We start from the raw sequence: 22,635 nt of genomic DNA on the forward strand, positions 1-22,635 counted from the left end.
AGGATGATTTCTAACGAGACAACCACCACGTTCTGATACAGCGACTTTGTATTACCCAGTTCATTCCTTCCATTAGCATCTGCTAACTTCACACAACTCACAAGCAGACTACATCAGAATAAAGACAGTGACTCTCTCTCACACACACAGGTGCCAGCATTCAGGCCCTAAAGCAGACAGACTTGCATATTAGATGATGGTAAAAAGGTGTCAGTTTTGAGGGGAAGACGGCTGTAGCTGCAGGGAAAAACTCCAAGACAGATGCTGTCCTCCCACCAGTACAGGCAAAAACTTTGATGTTTAAAACTACTATTATGTCCAGACCTTTTACTGGGAGCTATACATTATCCTTTTTTTGGTATAATTCTAAATTTATCTATTTATTTAGCTAGTTATGACATTGTTTCATTTTTATTTTAGTGTGTATGGGGGGTGCAGGATTAGGGGTGATCTATTGGTGATGTCTGGGACGGATAGTCGGCGGGATTTATGGTTTGACAGCTGTCAATCAAAGTTTGACAAGAAGTGAGGTATTATATTTCTGTAGTGTGCCACTTTGGTTTTGGCTCTGCTTTGACTAGCCTTTAGCTCATCACTCGGGTCATAATAAACCTATTGTTTTCAAACTGAAGTCACTCAAAGAGCCATCTATTACAGGTAAGATACTAACTGTTCATAACCTTTCCACAGAACCCCACATATGAAGCATTCCCTTGAGGATCAAAGCTGTTGATTTGATGTTAGAGTTTCAGAGAAGCAACACAAAAGATTATCTTGCTTCATGGTTAAGATCACATCCATCATCATTTTATGGACAGTGTTAAATAGCAAAGTTATTTTTCTGCCCCTCAGCAGAATTTTTTTTTTTAACTTATTCCACTCAGATAAATCACGGTTCAGTAAAACTTGCATCTGAATCCTGTCTTAATTACTGAATAAACCAGTTACAACTTTAAATGAGAGCAAAGCTTTTTATTAGTTGCAAATTCAGTGTTTTATATACAAAAGGCACCGAGTTGTAATCTTCAAATACGTTGCGGTCAGGTAAGGGTTAAAAAAAATCCTTACACTGACAAAAGTATTTGGTACAAAAAAAAAACGTCAGAAATCAGAAGAATTTGCAACTTTTACAATGCGACTTAGAAAAGTTTGATCCAATGTTTTAAACCAGCACATCAAGCAAACACACATCCATGTTTTTCACAAGAAGAGATTCTGTGGAAAATATACAGCCATATGCAAATAACTTAAGAGCTCTGCGCCCACAAGGCAAGTCAGACTTTTGACAGCCCGACGGTTTGAGAAAACGGGATCTTTGTAAAGTTCAAACACTAAATGTGCTCATAAGAAGGTAAATGTTGTAATGAAAACGAACAATAAGTTCTCGTCCAGCATCAAACTATAGTATTGAAAAAAAAAGAAAAAACATGCATTAGATCGGCCCTTTAAGGAATGACTTGTATTGGACTTGAGCTGAGACATTTAATTTAATATTTTATATTCTCATATTTCAACTGAACCACTTTCAAAAGAAATCAACATGGTACTGATAAATTAAAAATGAAAATTAATTTAATGATTCAACAAGGAATTCAGCTGTGAAGTAAAATGACATTACAGTGGTAGTATACAACATTTAGGCCTACTTAAATTTGTTTTGTAAAAGCATGAAATTAAAGAAGTGCTCCTTTCTTCTGCAGATGTTAAACCGTCAAAAAGCAAAGTATGTTTCTGTACTGATTAGGTAACTCCAGATTTAAATCACATTTACAGTAATAGCCAGGCCAGACAAACCATTAAAAAAAAAACTATACGATTCAGTTCCTAAACTTCCACATCAAGTTTCAATTTGCAGCACAGAAAACCGAAGACTTCACTGACCTGGAGTAAACAACAGAAAAGTGCCTCTGAGACAAAATACAAGTGAATCGACGACAAACAGAAACACTTCTTATTTATGTTACAGGATCCGTCAAATAGTATGAAGAAACCAGCATACTACAATCTACTAGTCATACACACAGTCTCACACACACTTAAAGAGCACTGTCAAAAAGTGGCGACAAAATATACAGAGCAAGAGAATGCTTAAGTAGCGATCAGTGATCTTCATTTGCGTTTTTCCGCCCCAGTTTGTACTCGATGTACGACTTTATACTTCGCTCATTCTCTACATCCACATAGAGCCACACGAGGTCACCCTGCAGGTCGAGTTTGGATGAGAAAACCAGAAGCTACCGTGGAAAGTTACACATGAACTCCTAGTGGAGGCTACTAACAGCCTCACCTGGATCAAGGTCTGTACATTAGAAGGTTAGATTAGAATTGCTGGAAATCCAGAACACCAGAGTACTGATACTACTCAGGCAGAATCCCTGCAGGTTAGATGTCTGCCAACTATGTACGTCGTGGTTGTTCACCACAAGTGCAGTTTATCACCTAGACCTTGTAACGTACAGACCTTGACCTGTAAGAAGGAGCTTCTTTCAGCTCATTGTACACTTAGTTGTTTCCTTGGAAGGCTCCCTGGGCAGCGGCTGAAGCTGCTCCGCTGGCTGCTGACTGAAACGTTCTACTGGTTAGGACGCCCTGTGACAACTCCTGCTGGGCCTTTTGGAAACTGGCCCCGGTGCGGCGATACAGGCCATGAACCTGAGGAGGAAAATGGGGGAATATGAGTGACCCAGGTCATGGTGGGTGAATGTTAGCAAAGCATGCCTTAGATCAGTGATTCTTAAACTTTAAGAAGCACTACTGTATTTTCTGGACTATAGGGTGCACTTAAAAGCCTTCAGTTTTCTCAAAAAAACAACAGTGCGCTTTATAATCCGGAGCACCTTATATATGTAAGAAGTCATAATTTTAGTACAACTTTGGTAAACTACAAACCCGCATGGCTTGCAGCATTAGGCCCCCCACATACTCGGGCGTACTGTGCGTACTCCGGGTGGACTGTCTGCAGACAGTTGAGACTTCATACTTGAGCTTACAGACTGCCTAAAATTCTCCCGTGACAAATTTCAGTCATGGCATCACCGGACGAGGAGGAACAGATTGCTTGCCTCTTAGCTTTAAAAAAAAAAAAAGGTGCCTTTAGCCCTGTTTCTTCACCTCCAGGGCAGCCACCTGTGAGTGCTGCACAGACAGCGGCAGTCGCGCTGTGCGCTGGCGCCGATTCTCACCTGGTGTCGCACTCTAAACAGTTCGACATGAACGCTCTTTTGTTTATTGTTTATTGTGCGACACTGAGAACTTGTATGCAGTAATAAAAATTGATTTTTGCACGGACGTTTCTGATAGACGTCCGCTTCGAATCCTCAAGAACGCACGGACCTCCCCGGTGGTCCATGCGTACTTGGTGCAGTATTCCCCGAAAAGACAGGGGTCTGTTTTGTTTCGCCTAATGCGCCTTATATATGACAAAAGTTTGAAAATGTATCATTTATTGACAGTGGGCCTTATAATCCAGTGCGCCCTATAGTGCGGAAAATACGGTATTTAATTTCTAGTCATGAGTACAGACTGGAGAGCCCACAGTCAAAGTGGGAGAATCCACCTAAGGTGGTGGAGAATGGCAGGGCTAACTGTGGGACTTCCAGATCCAGACTGACAAACAGCTGATGGCTAACCAACTGGACATTGTGGTGATAGATATGATACAGAAGAAAGCAGTGGTGATAGATGTAGCACTCCCAAGTGACTGTAACATCAGGAAGAAGGAGCATGAGAAGCTGGAGAAATACCAAGGGCTGAAAGAGGAAATGGAGAAGTTGTGGAGAGTCAAGGCCTCAGTGGTACCAGAGGTCATCGGAGCACTTGATGCCGTGACCTCCAAACTGGAAGAGTGGCTCCAACAGATCCCAGGAACAACCTCAGAGATCTCTGTCCAGAAGATCAGTCCTAGGAACAGCTAAGATACTGAAGAGAACCTTTATCTAAAAAGGTGAATGAGCTCTTACCATTTTCAGCAACACGATAGACGTGGCGGCACACATGGTGAAGAGGATGGCCACGATGATCATGATGACTCCCGCTGGTGTGTGAGAACTGATTATAGACATGGCAGCAATCCAACCACTGGAGTCAAGAAAAAACAGGTTTTAATTCATTATATTAGCAGCATAAATAAGCTGAAAAGCATGTGTTTATTTATTTACACTTCATGCACTATGCATAAAGCATAAATGTATTCGGTTGTGTTGAATTTAAAAGAATATTTTAAAGATTTTTTTGGAAGGTTATTTGAAAAAGAAATTTAAAAAGGATTTTTAATTTGATTAAAAATTATGAATCTACACAAAATGCTCACAATTAATGAAGTTAAACGGAGGGAAAAAAGTTGTATTTAAAATTTTTAAGTATATATAAATGAAACTTTAATGGTGTACTTGTTTTTATGTCTCTTGATTTAAAACCACCAACTTCAGAATTTATCCACTTGTTCTGACAGCCCCAGAATCAACATCAGCGCATTTCTAAGTAGTAAGAGCTACTGCCAAGCAAGAGACATCATGAAGGCCAAGGAACTCTCCACACAGGTTAGACACAAAAGGTACTGTGGTCAAATGAGACTAAACTCAAACTTTTAGGCAATCAAGAGGAACACCATGTCTGGTACAAATCTACTGCCTCATCATGCTGAGAACACCATCCCCACAGCATGATGCTGCCACCACCATGCTTCACTGTGGGGATGTTTTCAATCAGCAGGGACTGGGAAACTGGTCAGAGTTGAAGCAAAGATGGATGGAGTAAATTACAGAGAAATCTTTGAAGGAAACTTGTTTGAGTCTTCAAGAGATTTGAGACTGGGGCAGATGTCCACCTTCAAGCAGGACAAAGACTCTGCTGCAGCAGCACACCTCTGGTTGAAGGAGAACCAGTGAAATGTCCTGGAATGGTCCAGTCGAAACCCTAGACCTCAGTCCATCTGAGGATTTCTGGTTTGATTTAAAGATTGTTGGACACAAGCAGCATCCATCCAACCTGAAGGAGCTGCAGCAGTTTGGTCACGAAGAACAGACAAAACCTCCAGCAGTTAGACGGATCAAACTTGAGGGATCCGTCGATGAGGGACTCATCATCATGTGATGGCTTAGGCCATAGGGTCATTAAAGGAAATTATCCCGATCACAACCAAATTTTATTCATTTGTTCTTTGTGACCTCAACGTTTCCTGAAAATTTCATCCGAATCTGCTCGTTACTTTTTGAGTAATCTTCTGAGACAGACAAAACAAACAAACCCAAAACATCCCTCCTTGGAGGAAGTCAAATATTTACACTTTTATCTCAATTGTAATAATGACAGCTGAAGGAAGAAATGGGTTCCTAAATTTAGCCATTTTTAAGTCTATAAATTGGATTTCTGACATTATTTTTAACATGGGGGTTAATGAAATAATGAAAAGATTAACCTTTTAAAAATATCTTACAGCATTTTGTCCCAATTTGCCATTGTCTTAATGTCCCCACTCTTTTTATACAGAAACGTTTAGTGCAGCAGGAACCATCTCATACCCACTTGGAAAAGTCTGAACTGAAGTTCAGGCTCAGTTTACTACTCAACTTGTATTCTCCAAGTCAAACTACAAGTTTAAGCGGGATGTACTGGAGGGACAGCGAGCAGCAGAAACTTACAGGATTAGCAGCGGATACAGATACTGAAGAACAGAAAGATTCTATCAGAAGAAGAGATGACAGAGTGCAGAAAATGAGGTGACAGAAAATACAGGATCAGGTTTTTTTTTTTTAAAAAAAGCCTATTTTAGCTCAGTGATGTAACAGAAACAGGCAGAAAAAATGATTTTACTAATCTTCACTGACGCCTTTCATCCCAGATGTTTAAACTAAGATTTGTAGCTGTTTTGGTCAAACTATGTAAATGACTTCATCTTGTGAAATCTGATGGCACTCAGAGAATGTAATGAGGATGACTCTCAGTCACTACCACACCAAAACAGTCTTATATGAATAATCTGTCTGGCAAAATATCTCACATAATACCGGGCAAATTTTAAAGAAACTCTCAGAAAGGAATCATTAGATGTACGTCTAGGACTGATTAACTTTAGGGGAGTCAACACCATTCAAGATGGCCACCACAGCTAAGCAATCTTATCAAACACAGAACTGGCAAGAACTCGATTTTACAGACATTGAGCTAAAATTTAGTATGGTAGTAATTGAGAGTCAGTCCCAACACAGCCTCTGAGAACTAACTGATTGCGCAAGATCTACTTTTAAAACGTTGCCATTGACCAGTGGATTCAACTGTGTCTGTTAGCAAAATATCTAAAACTTAGTTAACTCAGTAAGAAATCATTAAATGTACATTTACAACTCATCAACATTTGGCGTCAACCCAGTTCAAGATGGCTGCCAAAGCTAATCAACCTTAGCCAACAACAGTTAATTTTACAGATATTGATCTAAAACTTGGTATGGTAGTAGCTGCGAGTCATCATTTACAAGGTGGGACCAAAACTGCTGTAATCAGGCTACAGCTTCTCATCACAGGGTGATCTCAGTTTAAAACTCTGACATGAAATAAGGTGGGCGACGTGCATTCTTTCAAAAGATGCTACAGCTTTTTTTAACATCTGTGTCCAGATGTTCAACCACAGAATAAAAAAGTGCAAAAACAGTATTGTAAGAAAACGCTAAGCAAGCCAGTTCCAACTTTTAACTGTGTTGCTGCCATCAAATTCTTGATTATATTTTCCAAAGTCAGTCATTGAAGACGCTGAAAATATTTCTTTAATGTCTGTTCAACAAACTAATTAATAAATTACAAATTGAAGTAGTTTTTTAAGAATAATGGTAATGGTAAAAGCGGTGTGTAGACTAATATCAGAACTTTTATTTAGTACAGTTCATTCGACAGCCTGGGACTCACCTGTTGCCCCAGGAGGGGATGCCCACAGATTGGATGACGAAGATTACAACTTGGACGAAAAACACGAAAAAGAAGAAGAAGAAGTTGAAGGAGCTGTCAGTCCTAAACAAACAGAAAACAAATCATGCGTTTAAATCCCACAAAATGTGATACAAGCTTAATCTTTCTCATAATGGGTGCTACCTTTTGTATACCATAGTTTCCGAACTATAAGGTGCACTTAAAAGCCTTCAGTTTTCTCAAAAAATGACAGTGAGCCTTATAATATAATTTGGAGCACCTTATATATGTATAAAGTCGTAATGTTTTAGTACAACTATGGTAAACTACAAAGCCACCCCGCTTGCAGCATTAAGGCTCAGTTATAGTCGCGCAGGGCTCCACGCAGGGCGTGCGGACCTGAACGAGCGCTGTAGGCGTTTATACTTGACACTTACGTCAGTGCAGTATTCCTCTGTGAGTTTTGAACCATTTGATTATCTCTGAGATCTCTCATAGAGGGATCATATAAACGCTGATACAGGCGAACCAGCTCCGCTAGAGCACCGAATCCGTCCATTTTGAATGGAGATTGGCACGCACAAATAAATATTTGTAACTTTGTGCGGAGTATAAGATGCACGACGATGCATCTTATACTCCAGTGCGCTTTATATATTACAAAAGTTTGAAAATGGACCATTAATTGACAGTGCTTCTTATAATCCAGTGCTCCCTATAGTTCAGAAAATACGGTATAGGAAAATTTAAATAAGCATTTTTATCCTCTGGACTATAATCTTTGTAAACAAACTGTTGAGTGCAATCAACTAAAAAGCTAAAATATAAAGTACTAAAATTAATAGTTTTTTCATTTTTTAGTCATCAATTTAAGATGCTCAGTTGCTGTGTGCTTTTACACTTTAACACGTTGCATCAATATTTAAGACTTATAAACCATTATTAAAATGACAAAAATCTCCTAAAACTACTTTTTCTCATGAATTATTTGCCATTTGAGGAAAATTACAGGCTGAAGTCACTAGCGGCGCTCTCTGCGCAGCTTTAAAAGCCACACATACAGGACAGCTTCTGTCACGGAGGAGGACTCACCTGAAGGCCTTATAGACGGGTCGGTACCAGCAGAGGAAGGAGCAGGGGGTGAAGAGAATGAGCCAGAGAATGGAGAGACCGAAATCAACTCCGTGGTCGCCGGTGGTGAAGTAAGCCAGGCACGCCAGCAGGTTGAGGAACAGAGTCATGCAGTTGACTGAAGGAAACAGTAAAAATCGCAGCATGAAAGCAGGCTGAATCTGAGTGACTGAGCTGCAGCAGAACCACTTCCTCAGCAGCAAACAGAACCATAACACCACTTAAAACATTTTCATAGGCACCTGATCAATGAAGCAACTACAAACCTATGGTCTTGTCTTACGGCTTCAAGTAGATTTTTTTCAAGTTTGATGTGGTCGCTTAGAGTATCTACTAGAGATGTGCGATATGGCATAAAATTCACATCCCGATATCTATTGTGATGGGTGGCGGTAACGATATATATCATATGTTTTTGGTATAAACCCTGCAATAGGAATGAAAAAAGTATAGGGTGTCTTTTTGCAAGCATTTATTTTGAAAACTGCTATACCACAAAATAATCTTAATCAAGAAAATTCCACCACTAGATCCAGAGAGTTTTTAAATAAAAAAACAAATCTAGTAGTAGGCTTTTTTTCTAGTAGTTCAAAACAGTGCGAAAGATATCAAATGTAGTTTTAGCCGTATGTTTTACACAAAATAATATGTTGGTGACTCTTAACAGTTTCCAGTCTTCTCACTTAAGAAATGCACGGCAACAGAGCAGCATGTTACATGTAAAAAAGTGACTGTTTAAACCCGAACCAGGTCCAGATAATAAATGATTTTGCTCATGTTTTTAACGAGCTCCTCCCCTGTGCTCTCAGCCATGCAGCTCTCCGCTCTGACGTCGGCTGATTACGTCATCAACAAGCGTTACTGCGGTGGCGTACAAATCTTCGCCATAGGTTCAATGTTTATCCTTTATACCCTGTACCGTATATATCACACATTCCAAGTATCTACACATTATAACGCACTCTTAAAGGAGCCACGCCACTATGGCGACATCCTACCACTGCTTTCCAGTGCAATATAATAAAATCTTGGCTGGATCAGGATCAACTTCCTGTTTGGTCTGGATCCGAACCAGAGCCCGGACTTTGAGAATGGCTGCTTAAATAATCAGCAGAATAAAGAAATGTCTCAGTTAGCTCAGCTGGTGGTCACATTTAGGGAGAGTTGGGCTGAACCAACTCAAAGATGACTGATGGCAGGTCTGGAATTCAGAGAATATTTTTAACAATAAATTTGTACTTTGTTACAAAAACAAAGTAAAAATGAGAATTACAAAAACCTTGTAAATTAATCTCATTTGAGAATTTTTTTCTAAGTAAGCGTAACTTTGCACCCCCACCTTTAGACACGGGGATGAGGTTGCTCAACTTGCACCACTGATCAGGTATCTGTGCATATATTCACTGATGAGTCTCAGTACGATAAACATTTTCACAGCAGAGGTTGATGCGTAACAAAAACTGCAATACACTTACACATCCACAGATAGTACATCATTTTGCAGACCCTCCGGTACTGTTCGGGGATTTCCTCAGAGAAGTCCTGATAAAAACATGGTTTGATGGGGAAGAACCTGGGAAGCGGAGGCCAGTTGTTTTCTTTACCTGTCGAGGCAAGAGGCAACGTCAACCCTGCTCGTCTTCGACATAATGCATCTGACACAGCAAAAAGAGTTAAACCAGATCTCTGAAATCCATCTTCAACGTACAGTTTCACACTCAGACTGAAACTTGTGAGAATCACAACAGGAAATACAACTGTGATACACTGCTTTAAGTGTGCAGGAGCTGATGTATAACAGCTGTATTCCAGCATCTAAAAATGCTGTCAAATGCTGTCCTTAAAATACAATATGAAGAATTAGAATTACTGAAATCCAAGACTGAAACTAGGAACCATAACAACAATTAGAGTTCAACATACACAGGAGACATTTTTCATGCAGGTCAGCATCAACTTACACAGAAGAGTACAAAAAAAATGGTTTTTGCAGTTTTATACATGATTGTTAAATATTTTAATACTTTGTAAGGTTTTAAAACGTACAGGTGAGATCTCTCAGAGCTGCCTGCATGGCTAAGAACGCATTTTTCAGTGTAAGGACCTTCAGTTTCACAAAGCATCATCAATAATACAAAATGCACACACAGCAGAAGGTTTTCCTGTCTCAGTAAGCTGCGCTGCTTGTGGTGCTGCTGCAGAGAGGAGGGGGTTTTAGCTTTAATGACCTGTTGGGCCTCTGCTCTGGAGCTCCCGCTCCCTGCGGTCCAGTTCGGCAGCTTTTCTCTCCAGATCTTCCTGCTGTTTCAGCAGGGTGGCTTGAGCTGCAGCAGCGGTCGCCTTAGAGGGGGAGAAAAAACGCACACGAGTCAAAAAGAGTTGAACCAGGACTTCAGATCTACAGGAAGTGATCTATGTGACAATAGAGGCTTTAGAGCATCTGTGTGGAATTTCACATCTGCCACATGCAAATCGAAAATAATAGGTTGAAAGAGTTTTGTTTAAACCGCACAGTAAACCGTGGTCATTGTGTTTCACCTACATGAGGTACAGTCGAGGAAGAGAGGAAATAAATTAAAAATGGCCAAAAGTTTGAGACTATATCAAAACAAACAAATAAAAAGGAAATCTCATTAAAATCTCACCACAATAGTGCAACATCCACAACAACTTTGCAGAGGTCAGGCTTTTTGCTAGTTTCAGTCAGGTAAATTTCAGACATTTTAAAGACCTTTTAAAAGACAATATGACTTAAATTTTAGAACTACTTTAATTCCAGTCATGCAGTTGACTGAAGGAAACAGTAAAAATCCCAGCATGAAGCAGGCTATTGTGATGGGTGGCGGTAACGATATATATCATATGTTTTTGGTATAAACCCTGCAATAGGAATGAAAAAAGTATAGGGTGTCTTTTTGCAAGCATTTATTTTGAAAACTGCTATACCACAAAATAATCTTAATCAAGAAAATTCCACCACTAGATCCAGAGAGTTTTTAAATAAAAAAACAAATCTAGTAGTAGGCTTTTTTTCTAGTAGTTCAAAACAGTGCGAAAGATATCAAATGTAGTTTTAGCCGTATGTTTTACACAAAATAATATGTTGGTGACTCTTAACAGTTTCCAGTCTTCTCACTTAAGAAATGCACGGCAAAAAAAGGAGCTTTTTGAAGAAATATGTTTTGCCTTTCATTCAATTTCACATACCATTCAAATCAGTCAATAAAACTACAACGAACCAGCTTTAGGAGCAAACAAACGTTCATGTAGTCATCATTTTACATGTAACTGCTTACATGCTTGAGAGAGTGGTGTGTGCGTGCTTGTGCACACTACATGTGGCATACTACATAAACAATAAAGTTAACCTCCTTGGCGGAGGTAACAAGCTGTGACCTTGACCTTTGAATTTATAGGGCTCATCGTTGACCCATGAAGTGTCTAGATGTGCAGTTTGACATTTGTGCTTTGCAAAGTTGCAGTTACAGCACGGGCGTCACCTGTGACCTCGAGCTTTGGACGGATCACCACCTAAATTTAATCATTTCTTTATTGTGACATTTCCTGAAAATTTCCTCAAATTCTGCTCTTTAGTTTTTGAGTAATCTTGCTAACAGACGGACGGACAAACAAACAAACCAACCAACACTGTCAAAAACTTAACCTACTTAACAGAGGTAACAAAAGCTAAAAACATTCCCAGCAAAGATATGCAAGATCCAGGAGGCTGTTATCGCCTATAGAAATAAAACAAGTTTTCTAGGGTTTCTGATAAAATAAATAATAACTGAACTGATCTTTTGCAGAGCACCAGTATAATGTGCATGTGCATGAGCGTGCAAACGATCTGGATGGCGTAGAGGTGTGGCATAACTTTTATTGTTGGTAAAAGTCTAGACCTCTCAGGATTTAAGGGTAGGATAAAGTGCCGTAGCACATGTATATTCAGTAACTCAAATAATCGACAGATTATTTAATAGAGAACCTGATTATTAAAATATTCAACAGCTGAAAAGCAACTGATCAACCTCACGTATGAGCCTGGGTTACAAATTAATCTAAGGTAGTATTGAAGCGTTGGGAGATGAAACAAAAACTATATAATAATGGAAAAGGGTGCAAATGTTTATAAAAGCATAACTATACTTTCAAAGCTATGTTACTGTAAGTACTTATTTATCACAACCTTTTTAGCGAGCTGACCTGACAAGAAAAGGAAAGACAAACTGTGACTGGTGTTTTAACTCAATAAATTTTAAAAACGGTCAAACATAAAATCTCATTAAACCATTTTGTGAAGTCTGATGATGTCTGAATGCCCATCAGACGTCCTCAAGAAGCTCTTTAACCGTCTGGGACTGCAGTGCTGCTCTTTAGCTGCATCATTATATCACAGGTTAAGTTCAGAAGTAGCTACAGGTTCAAAGTTGTTTGTTTTTTTTTTTATTTATATTAAGATCAAATGTGACAAAACTGAGGCTTTCACATGGAGGAATAAACTTTACATCACCTCACTGTCTCGTGTTTTATTCACCAGCTGCTCTCTTAGTTCAGTCCATTATTTTCTGTATTTATTTAGTGTTTGCTGTCTGGGAAAAAAAAAAACTGAAGCTGTGCTATCTGTGTGCTACAATTACAGGGTGTTATTAGAATACAGACGACACGTGAACAGGAACAAGATATAAGGAAGTAAGCAACCTGCAGCTGCAGAGAATGCAGATTTTTTTGTTTGTTTTGCAGCAGGTTATTGGTGAGGTTAGCGATGACGGCGTGTTTTCACCTGCGGACTGGGCTCCGTGGAAGGCTGCAACACGGCAGGCTGGTAGGGAGAGGTGGAGGCAGGCGTGGTTTGAGTGGCTAATCCATCCTGATGGACAATAATAAAAATTTTTAAAAACATTACATGCACTTATAAGACACAAAACTATAAGGAGAGCAAGGAAATTAAGAAAATATAGGAAAGGGAGGAAATGTTACCGTGAATGAAGTGGATGAAAGAACACAAAAAAGGAGGAGGAAGAGGAATTCAAACCATGCAAAAGAAAGAATAAAATAAACATGGAAATATTATGAATTAACAGGTGACATGATACAGAAGATCAGGTACAGAAGAACAAAATAAAACAGAAATGATTGAAGAACATGAAGAATCCCTATAAAAAGTTAACTAGGAAAGGACTAAAACAATATGAGAGACCAATAATCTACATCCACTACAATTCTAAAAGACTGAATGGTTTGAAAATAAAACAAAACTCCATGATTATTCAAATATATTATAAAGGCAACATAATAACTGGAGATTTCATTTGTCCCAACAGGGAAAGTGTTGAAACATCTCACTTCTGATAAGGAGAGTTATCAGGTCTTATTTTGGAAATCTATCCAGAGAGGCTGAAGAGAAGAAAAAAAAAACAAACAAACCACTTCTTCGTTCTTTGAACCTGTGTTTCTAATCAGACATAAGCTCAGTATAAAGAGTTTGACAGACTGTAAAATGTAAATACAAACCAAACACGGTGATCAGCAAATGATTCAAAGTTTCTGACAGCAGTTTTGGAAGAAAAAATGTCAAATTTGAAAATCAACCAAAAAGAAAGAAGTGACAGGAGTTTCAGGCGTCTTACATTAGACTGGGGGAACGGGCTGTACTGGTCGACTGGCTCTATGTTGGAGACGGTCGCCTGCGTGACAGAAGGATCCTGGGAAAACAACAAAACATGGCGTTCAACGTCATTATTTACAGAAACAAACAAGTTGTGCTTTGAACGACTCAAAGTCAATGAAGGAGGGGGTCTGATTTTACAGCTCATTAATGTCAGATGTGTCTGAAACAGATTTAGATGACTTTTGGGAAGTTTTTTTTGTGTGCTGGTTTGTAGGAGTCTTAAGGCTGATTCGTACTCTGCAAGAAGTAATGCTCTCATTGACGTAGTTGCGTGATGAACCTTTACTCGCGGTGGTCTGCACAAAGTGTCATGTGACTGGTCAGAACTTTGTTGTGGGCGTGTTTGTTTATGTGGAAAAGCAGGTGAGCTTTAATGGAGTCATTTCGCTTCTACTGCTCCTCGGAAGAGCAGCTGGACGAGGCTGTTACCAAATCTTTACAACTGTTCCAGCAAAATATAAAGATAACAAAATGGTTAGGACTTGTTGACGGAGACACAGGTGACTCTCCAGGGTCACTTTCTCTTTGTTTGCTGAATAATGTGGACCGTATGTAGAAAACGGTGGCAATCTCTTTGCAACGCATTTGCAAATGCCAAACGGCGTTTACTGTCTCAGTCTATATGATCTAAATGTCTGGTAGTGTTAGGGAAGCAAAAATCTGTACATGGGTGGAGGATTGGAGCTTTCCAGGAGTTTCACAATGTAGTTTCTCTTTGAATAGAAAACATCCACCTCTCTTTACCACGTGAGCAAGAGCCAATTCCTTCACTTCTCTTGAGTTTAAATCCAGTTTTAGAATCAGAGCAGCTGTTAGGACACACGTGTGACTTCTTTTACATGACCTTTGAAAAAAGAAAAAGGAAAAAAACGTGCAGATATTTACAGCTGTGTATCCTGTTATCAGATAAGCTCTACGTGAGATCATTCTTGCACGTAAAAAAAACAAAAAAAAACCCTCAGCCCAGACCGACTGATCCCACTCTTTGACCAAGTGATAAAAAAAACCCACAGAAACATCCTGCCATTGTATCGATGATGTCTAAAAAGTCATAATGAATCATTAGCTTGGAAGGCTGATGGTAATGATTAAACGGCTTTAGTGACTTTAGTCTGATCAAAAACCTCTCAAGTAGTTTCTCTGTTTGCTAAAGGTCTCTTAAGAGCAAAGTAAGGCTTCAGTCCTGAAGCTTCTCTGAGTTTAAGACATTTTTCAAAACATTGCGGGACAGAATGAAAGGTTTTCTTTCACATAAAAGAGAAGCATGGCTAGAGCTCCAAGTTATTTTTAATTCATTTCTTCTTTTTTATAGAGATCACAGGACTTTTCTTGTTAGTTTAGCCCCTTGTTCTCATTTTTATCAACTATGAACCAACAAATTATTAAAAACAATGAATTAGTAAAGCATCTACTAATAAAAATCACATCTAAAATGTTATTTGTAGACATGACAAATAATCTGAGGGGATTACAACATGCAATTAGACCCTGGTTTAAAGTAGCTCCCATTGAAACATTTGTGTTAAAAACTGTTCTTTAGAATAGGATCAAAATTATTCACAGAGGGGGGGATTTGATTAAAACTAAAATTAAAATCCAATAAACTCTAAAAAAGCAAAATGACTTTGTGAATAATTATTCCCCCTTTTTATATCCACCAACCTGCTATTCACTATCCCATTCTGCTCATGTGAATTTGATAATGAATTTTATGTTAAATGAGTTTATGCTAACATTGAGAGAAATATGTAGGCTGACTCATAAAAACCTTTATTATAGTCAGATCACTGTGACTCAGACCAAATTTTTTGAAGGCTTGATTTCCAAAGGTCAGACATAAAAATGCAATAAAAACATCTCATGTCTCTAACTCTGTAGCCACAAATGTTTCATAAAAAACAGGAAATTTATTTTTTTTTCTGACATGTTTTTTCTTCAACTTCCAATCATTATCCCATCATGAAGCAGCTTTGTGTCTCAGCTATTTAAAGCGTAAAAACAGAGGCATGCCAGGCTACAAAAAAAGAACCTGAGAAAATGTTTCTTTGGCTTCGGTTATGTTCGTGCAGCAGGGAAAGGCCAGGTGTTGATGTCACAACACATGTTTAAAGGCCTCGTCTTCTCAGCATAACAAACCATAGCCACAACTAACTTGTCACAACCTAAAATAAATACTGCTTTCTTTTTAGTATTGTCCATTCCACTTTTACAGTTTGTGTCTTCTATTCTTTCCGAAGATACACTATATTGCCAAATGTATTCACTCATCCATCCAAATCATTGAATTCAGGTGTAAAAAATCAAGAACCTGGGCATGTAGACTGCTTCTACAACCATTTGTAAAAGAATGGGTCGCTCTCAGGAGCTCAGTGAATTCCAGCGTGGTACCGTGATAAGATGTTACCTGTGCCAAAAAGTCCAGTCATTAAAGTTCCTCTCCACTAAATATTCCACAGTCAGCTGTTAGTGGGATTATAACAATGTGGAAGTGATTTGGAACAAAGAGGTCGGCCATGTAAAACCACAGAGTGGCTCAGTGGATGCTGAGGCTCATAGGGCACAGAGGTCACCAACATTCTGCAGAGTCAACAGCTACAGACCTCCAAACTTCATGTGGCCTTCAGATCAGCTCAGGAACAGAGAGCAGAGAGCTTCATGGAATGAGTTTCCATGGCAGCAGCTGCATCCAAGCCTTCCATCACCAAGTGTAAAGAGTCAGATGCAGTGGAGTAAAGAACGCTGCTACTGGACTCTAGAGCAGTGGAGACTGTGGAAACCTGTGGAAACTCTTCCCAGAAGAGTTGAAGCCGTTAGAGCTGCAAAGGGTGGGCCAACAACATATTAAACCCTATGAATTAAGAATGGGAACAATACTTTTGGCAATATAGTGTATGTATCCCCTCTGAAACCACAACATCTTGTTTATGAACACTTCCTGTGAACTTTTATAAATAGGCATTTGCATAGACCACTATGAAATTTGAGACTAGGGTTGATTTAAGGTGGCGGAAATCCCATTTGGATGTTCAGACTAGCCATTAGCTCATCCATCTGGTCAAAATTAAAATATTTCTCCAAATGGAGGTTGTTCCAAGTGTTATCTACAACAGGTAAGATATTAACTAATCACAACCTTTCAACAGAAACCCACTTCAAAAGGTCTGAACTATCCTTTTCCCGTGACACAGTCAGGTTCACTGGAGTGCCGAGTCACATTTGATCATATCAGTGATGTCAGCAGTGACTACTGTTTGTTTGATGGGTGTGAGACTACCTGATTAAATAACCTCGAGAACTAACCAGACATTATATTCACACAGCTCTGCTCTATGTTTCCACATTATACTTTGTTTTCCAGGGAAAAAAAGCTATCATTTAAACTAAAAATATACACATTTCTACACCTTGAGGTTAATTGTGTGGTACTTCCCCTCCCCTCTATCATAGTTGTCTGTTTACACTTTAGCACCAAGGGGTCTGAGACGTGCTCCATGAAGAGCTTCTTTTTGATACCCAACTCTAGTTATAAAACAAAAAACAGCCACACTTAGACTTTATCACTTTATCCTAGCAAGCCCTGTTTCCTGGCGCAAGAGATATTTATGTCAGGATATCGCCTGATATGATCTGAAATTAGGTTTGGCATATTATGTTAGAATCTATAAAACCCATTATGAGGAGTGTAAAAGCGTCCGTTTCGCTGCTGTTCTGAGCGTCGTGCCGTTTTGTTTTAGCGCGTCCCAGCTCAGCCCTTATTTAAAAGAGGATTAATGGTTACTGTCGTCAGCGTTCTTATTCATTGCTATCTAAGATGTGTAATGAAACAAGCAGTCCTTTAGTCGTTACTTGACAAGATACCACATGTGCGTAAGAGCCAGGAGTAAAAGACGGAGGATAGCCGCTCTCTTTCCTGTTGGGAGCGTTTCCAGGTGTGTAAAGAGCAGATAAGATTGACCTCATGCTGGAAGTCATGTGACCACTGATCAAAGGGTTGGGTTATTATCGATGACGTACTCAATCTTCACACATTTAAGAAGTAACTGTGACAATAAAAAAAAAAAACTCTAACGGGTGGTGGGCCACAATTACGCACTTTAGATTTTGTTGTTGCTGCTTACAGAAGACACACAAAACTCACAAAGCTCATGTTCTGGTCTGCATGAATGCCAGATCACAGCAGAAATAGCAGACAAATTATTACACACAATTTAAACTAATAAAACCACAGTTATTTGTATGCATATGTTTAAACCACCACAGCCACACCTGCAGGAATCAAATTGTGTGATTATCTGGGAATTTAAAAGAAGGCAACAGCTCTAACCACTACACCACTGTGCCACCCCAGTTTTTGAGTTTGACTTTTTTAAATTGTGTCTTTTTAGAGCAGTATTAGACCACTTTATCCTTGTCCTCACATCTGAAAATACCTATAACAGCAAGTGTATTTAACAAACAAAGTTATATTCACATCGATGGGCATGAAAACTAGGTTACATATTATTAACTCTGTATAGTAAGTGATGTGTTCTTGATTCAATGCAACATGCTCTGCTGCAAGCTAACTGCTTCCTAAATTTCTGAAAATGGCTCCTGTGGTCAAACTGCTTCGTTACTTTAATAATCGTATCTAAACAAAGACATGACAGGCTCAGCCAGCAAACTTTATCAGCAAAGTTGCAAATATAAAACACGTTCATTACAACTAAAAAAAAAGGCTAATATGATTGGAGATGATTAGATACAGAATAAAAACATGCGACTGATGGAGTTTGTCAGGATACCAAAAGTTTGAATCATTAGTAAAAATAACTCTGCATGTATGAATTTGTAAATAAATGCCTGGAAGAAATTTCTTTTTAAAGACAGGTGGGATTTGTAAAAAAGGCAAATACATGAATCCCACAATCCTTCTGAGCACGTGCCAACCTCAGATGCGGCCAAGAAGCTGCCAGTCAATGTTGGAGCGTTTGTTTTTTTGTTTACCGAGTAATTATTTCATGCCAATTTTGGACCACAGCTGGAAGTGAAGATATTCAAGAGTCATTGGAGCGTAGCTTTGTGGCGGTGAGTACTTAAAATAAGTCGACGATGTTGTGAACTCTGAAGCTGACGGCCTGGAGTGGTCCTTTTGTTTCTGTGTTGGCTTTCTTTCCACCATCTTTGCACAGATGGTCGTTGCATTGTCGGAGCAGATTTGGTCATTTATTCGCTGCTCCCTGATGGCTCTGAATCAATATGTGAACGATATGGTGGTCTTGGTGCTCCCTTGACTAGTTGTCCCTTTAAGTTTTCTCCAAGACTTCAGGGAGTCAAAGTTCAACTGGGCTGTTCATCGCCAGGGAGTGTTTATGTAGCAAGTCAAGCGGTCTTTTTGCACAAAAGGTCTGCATTTTTCAGACCGTTTGTTTCAAATTTTACAAACGGACTTCACCTTTGAACAAAGACATGCTGCCATGTTTGTTGACATTTTTGAATGGCTTCATCATGTTCACATCTGTACACAATTGTGTCGTACACGCAAATCTACAAATGCAGGAGCCAGACTCTTCAGTGACTCTTGAATATCTCTGCTACCAAACTATGAAATACTAATAAGCACCACTATTTACTGCTTTTCTCAAAACTTCCTCTTCAGAGTGAGGACTGCTCAACTTATGCATTAGTATCAGCTAAAAGATTTAACGTTTTTGGGAGCTTCATTTTCATTTAGACCTGTAACAGTAAAAATATCAGGACCATTCCTGCCTCTCTGTTAATAATTTACGTCATGCATTACTTGCAAACTATCAATTTGGTGTAGGTGAAACATTAATGGCCAGCTCCCTTTTAAAAAAAGATCCATTTGAAAAAAAAATGGCATGATTAAATGATGAAACTAAGAGCAACTTAAAGCTCTCATAAAAAGTCTATTTATCCAATTTCTTTAAATCAGTGTCACATCTAAATAACATATAAGGACATACAGTGATGCAGCTGAGTGTCACTGATTTATCTGTTCACCTTTATTCAAATATAATGTAAACATATGACTTTTATCATAGCGGATTAACCTGTAAGTTACATCTTGTTAGCCAAAAAAACCTCAAAAAGTTCTAATATGGGTGACAACACAGAGCTACAAAACAATAACAAAAACAAACTAAGTAATAAACACAAACACACACATTTATATTCTTAAAGTGAACTGTAACACTAACTGTGGCATTGATTTTTAACAGAGTTTGATCACATTCTTGTTTAGCTACAGTTTAACTTCCTGAAACTTCACTCTCAGCGTAAACCGCCTTTTTTGCTAACAGATGTCGCTGATTGGCTAACGTGCTGTCAATCATACTACTCTAGCAAATGACTGCCCAGGAGCTGTTAACAGGTCCCGCCTCCTTACCCACCCAACAAGTTTCCTGGCGTGCTGGCCCCTTTTTAACGAACCAACTCCCGCAATTCTTCGCCACATACTCATAATAAAAACCTTAACCCGCATACTTACATTAAAGGGGTTATTGAGGGCAGGATCCGCGAACGGGTTGTTATCAAAATCCGACATTACGAAAAGGGAGCGAGGCGTTTTATCTCCTCAGAAAGTGGAGTCAAAAACAAACTCCTCCGTGTCGCTTCAGCTGCCTCTCCTGTCCACTTCCTGGAGTAGGGCGGAAGGCGCATGCGCAGCGAGCTAGGTGGCTAATAACGTGTGCGTCATTTGCCACATGGAGTAGAAGCTGCTTCTTTAATGAACTGAGATGACTTGTCTTTCCAGTCCAGTCTCAAACCAGCTTATGCTTACCGCTAAATTTTAAAAAAGTTTGTTCAATCTACAGTCTTGAGTTTTTCGGTTGTGACCTCTGAGCTATAGCAAAACTTTGAAAAGCACAAAACAATTAATCAATCATTGTACTACAGATTATACCCAAGGAAAGCCACTCCCTGTCTAGATGGACTTACCAAAATAAACGAAGGAACACCACTCAGACCTATCAGCAGCAGCATTAACTCACTGACATTGCAAAACATCTGACTGGTATTTTAGCTCCTCTTGTTGGAAACACACTTCATCGCACGGAGAACTCCATTGATTTTGCCAACAAAGTTCAACATTTGAAGCTAGCTCCAGGAGAAACTCTGGTATAATTTGATATCCCTTCTCTTTTCACTTGCACATCAGAAGCAGTGGAAACCGTCAGAAAACAACTCCTACAAGACCATGACTTCAACAACAGGAAAAACTTCATCCCAGACCAGATCTGCACTCTGCTGGACCTCTGCCTTTCCACCACTTATTTCAAGAATGACAGCTTTTACAGACAGAAGCATGGTTGTGCAGTGGGATCTCCAGTGTCACCGATTGTGGCCAATCTCTCCATAGAGGAAGTGGAGAAATGAGCCCTGAACTCTTTTGAGGGAGCTACACCAAGCCATTGGTTCAGATATGTAGACGATACCTGGGTCAAAGTCCAAGCTAAGGAAGCAGAAGCCTTCACTGGATTCATTAACTCTGTTGACAACAACATCAAGTTCACCAGAGAAGATGCAAACGACAAGAAGCTGTCCTTTTTGGACTATCTGGTTCACATGGAAAGAGAGGACAGCCTCAACACTGAGGTCTACAGGAAACCAACACACACAGATCAGTACCTTCTGTTGGACTCTCGCCACCCTCTGGAACACAAACTCTCTGTCATCAGAACTTTACAGCATCGGGATGAACACGTCCCCACGAACAGAGAAAGGAAGGAAAAGTAACAACGCTCTCAGAACATGTGGATATCCTAATTGGGCTTTTGTCGAGTCAGTGAGGAAATCTACAAAACACACTGCTGAACAGAACAAGGAGAAAAACAAAACAAAAAAAGCATTTTAGTTATACCTACTTTCATTAAAAATGTAAACACCTAATGTGCAGGGTTATGAGAGTCCTTTCTATATTTGTTTAAAAAAAATAAAGTGAACATAAAATCAAAACCAGTGTGTCAGCTATTTAGTTGTGACTTATTGATTTTTTTTCTCATAAAAGCAAAGGGCTTAATTTACTTCAACTTTAATTAGGTCTTTATTGTTTTTCTTCTCAGCAGCCTGCCTCAATAGTATGCAGAAATGTAGTTTTCTGGTGGGTTTGAGTGAGAAATGAGAGGCTCCCTGGGCAGGTGAGTCAGGCATGTCTGGTGACTCTCCAACAGGCCTGAAATGACCATGTTTTCTACGATGACGTGTTACTGATGTTACAGTGATTCACGCTTGGTTTCAGTTTCACTTGTTTTACAATCTCATAAAGAGTCTTCATTGTTATTAGATAAAGATATAGATTTATATCTGTAATTTCCTTCAAAGGATCAATAAAGTATCTATCAGTCCAGATTAGACAATACTCAGTCTGTTCATAAAGACAGGCACTGGTTTATAACACTGGTATGGTTTGTGTTACATTTCAGATCAGTCTCTCAGGACACATCTGCCTAAAGTTTGAGGAAAGCAAATAAACACTTGTTAAAAGTTTTGCACATGAATTGGTGAACTGATACTTGATAATGAGCACAGGGAATATATAAAAATTTAGCAGTAGTGAAAAGTGGTAAACACCTCCCAACTTTGCTGCTTTGAAATGGACCTTTACTTAATTGTCTTTGTGCGTTAATAACATATACTGATAATCCTTAAATGACAGAGCAAAAACTCCCTAAAACAAATTATCAGTCCAATTCAAAACTCTTCAGTAAGGAAAGTAGCTACTGGCTGTCCTAAAAGACACTAAATGACTACATAATTGTGGAAATATGATCTAAATATGATCAGAACTACAAATAAAGGTTCTTCTGTCGATTCTTGTTTGTTTTTAATGCAAGAGTTCTAACCTGCACACTTCATCTGGGCTTTGGGACTGGCAAAAGTGTTATTTAAGTGCAGTGATTTATTTTAGACATTTATATCCTGCCATCAGAGTGGCT

The 22,635-nt window shown here is 39.1% G+C and overlaps 1 protein-coding gene across 1 annotated transcript; it reads right to left on the minus strand.

The window, feature by feature from the left end:
• Nucleotides 1-957: 957 nt before the first annotated feature.
• scamp2 (secretory carrier membrane protein 2) lies at nucleotides 958-20,353 on the minus strand. The gene is made up of 9 exons (XM_017432904.3): nucleotides 20,187-20,353; nucleotides 13,656-13,730; nucleotides 12,809-12,895; nucleotides 10,257-10,368; nucleotides 9,504-9,632; nucleotides 7,990-8,146; nucleotides 6,898-6,999; nucleotides 3,960-4,077; nucleotides 958-2,652 (listed from the first exon to the last, which is right to left on the minus strand). The coding sequence occupies exons 1-9, from the start codon at nucleotides 20,241-20,243 to the stop codon at nucleotides 2,503-2,505; spliced, it is 987 nt and encodes a 328-aa protein (XP_017288393.1). The 5' UTR covers nucleotides 20,244-20,353; the 3' UTR covers nucleotides 958-2,502.
• Between the last annotated feature and the right edge of the window lie 2,282 nt (nucleotides 20,354-22,635).

Source organism: Kryptolebias marmoratus, linkage group LG11, assembly GCF_001649575.2.
Source record: "Kryptolebias marmoratus isolate JLee-2015 linkage group LG11, ASM164957v2, whole genome shotgun sequence".
NCBI lineage: Eukaryota > Metazoa > Chordata > Actinopteri > Cyprinodontiformes > Rivulidae > Kryptolebias > Kryptolebias marmoratus.

Bases quoted from the DNA above. Each gene is read 5' to 3' on its own strand.
- scamp2 (XM_017432904.3), bottom strand. From the start codon at position 20,243: ATGTCGGATTTTGATAACAACCCGTTCGCGGATCCTGCCCTCAATAAC. The intron at 13,731-20,186 runs GTAAGTATGCGG...TTGTTTTCCCAG, and splicing joins CCCTCAATAACCCCTTTAAT to GATCCTTCTGTCACGCAGGC. The intron at 4,078-6,897 runs GTGAGTCCCAGG...TCTTGACTCCAG, and splicing joins ATCCCCTCCTGGGGCAACAG to TGGTTGGATTGCTGCCATGT.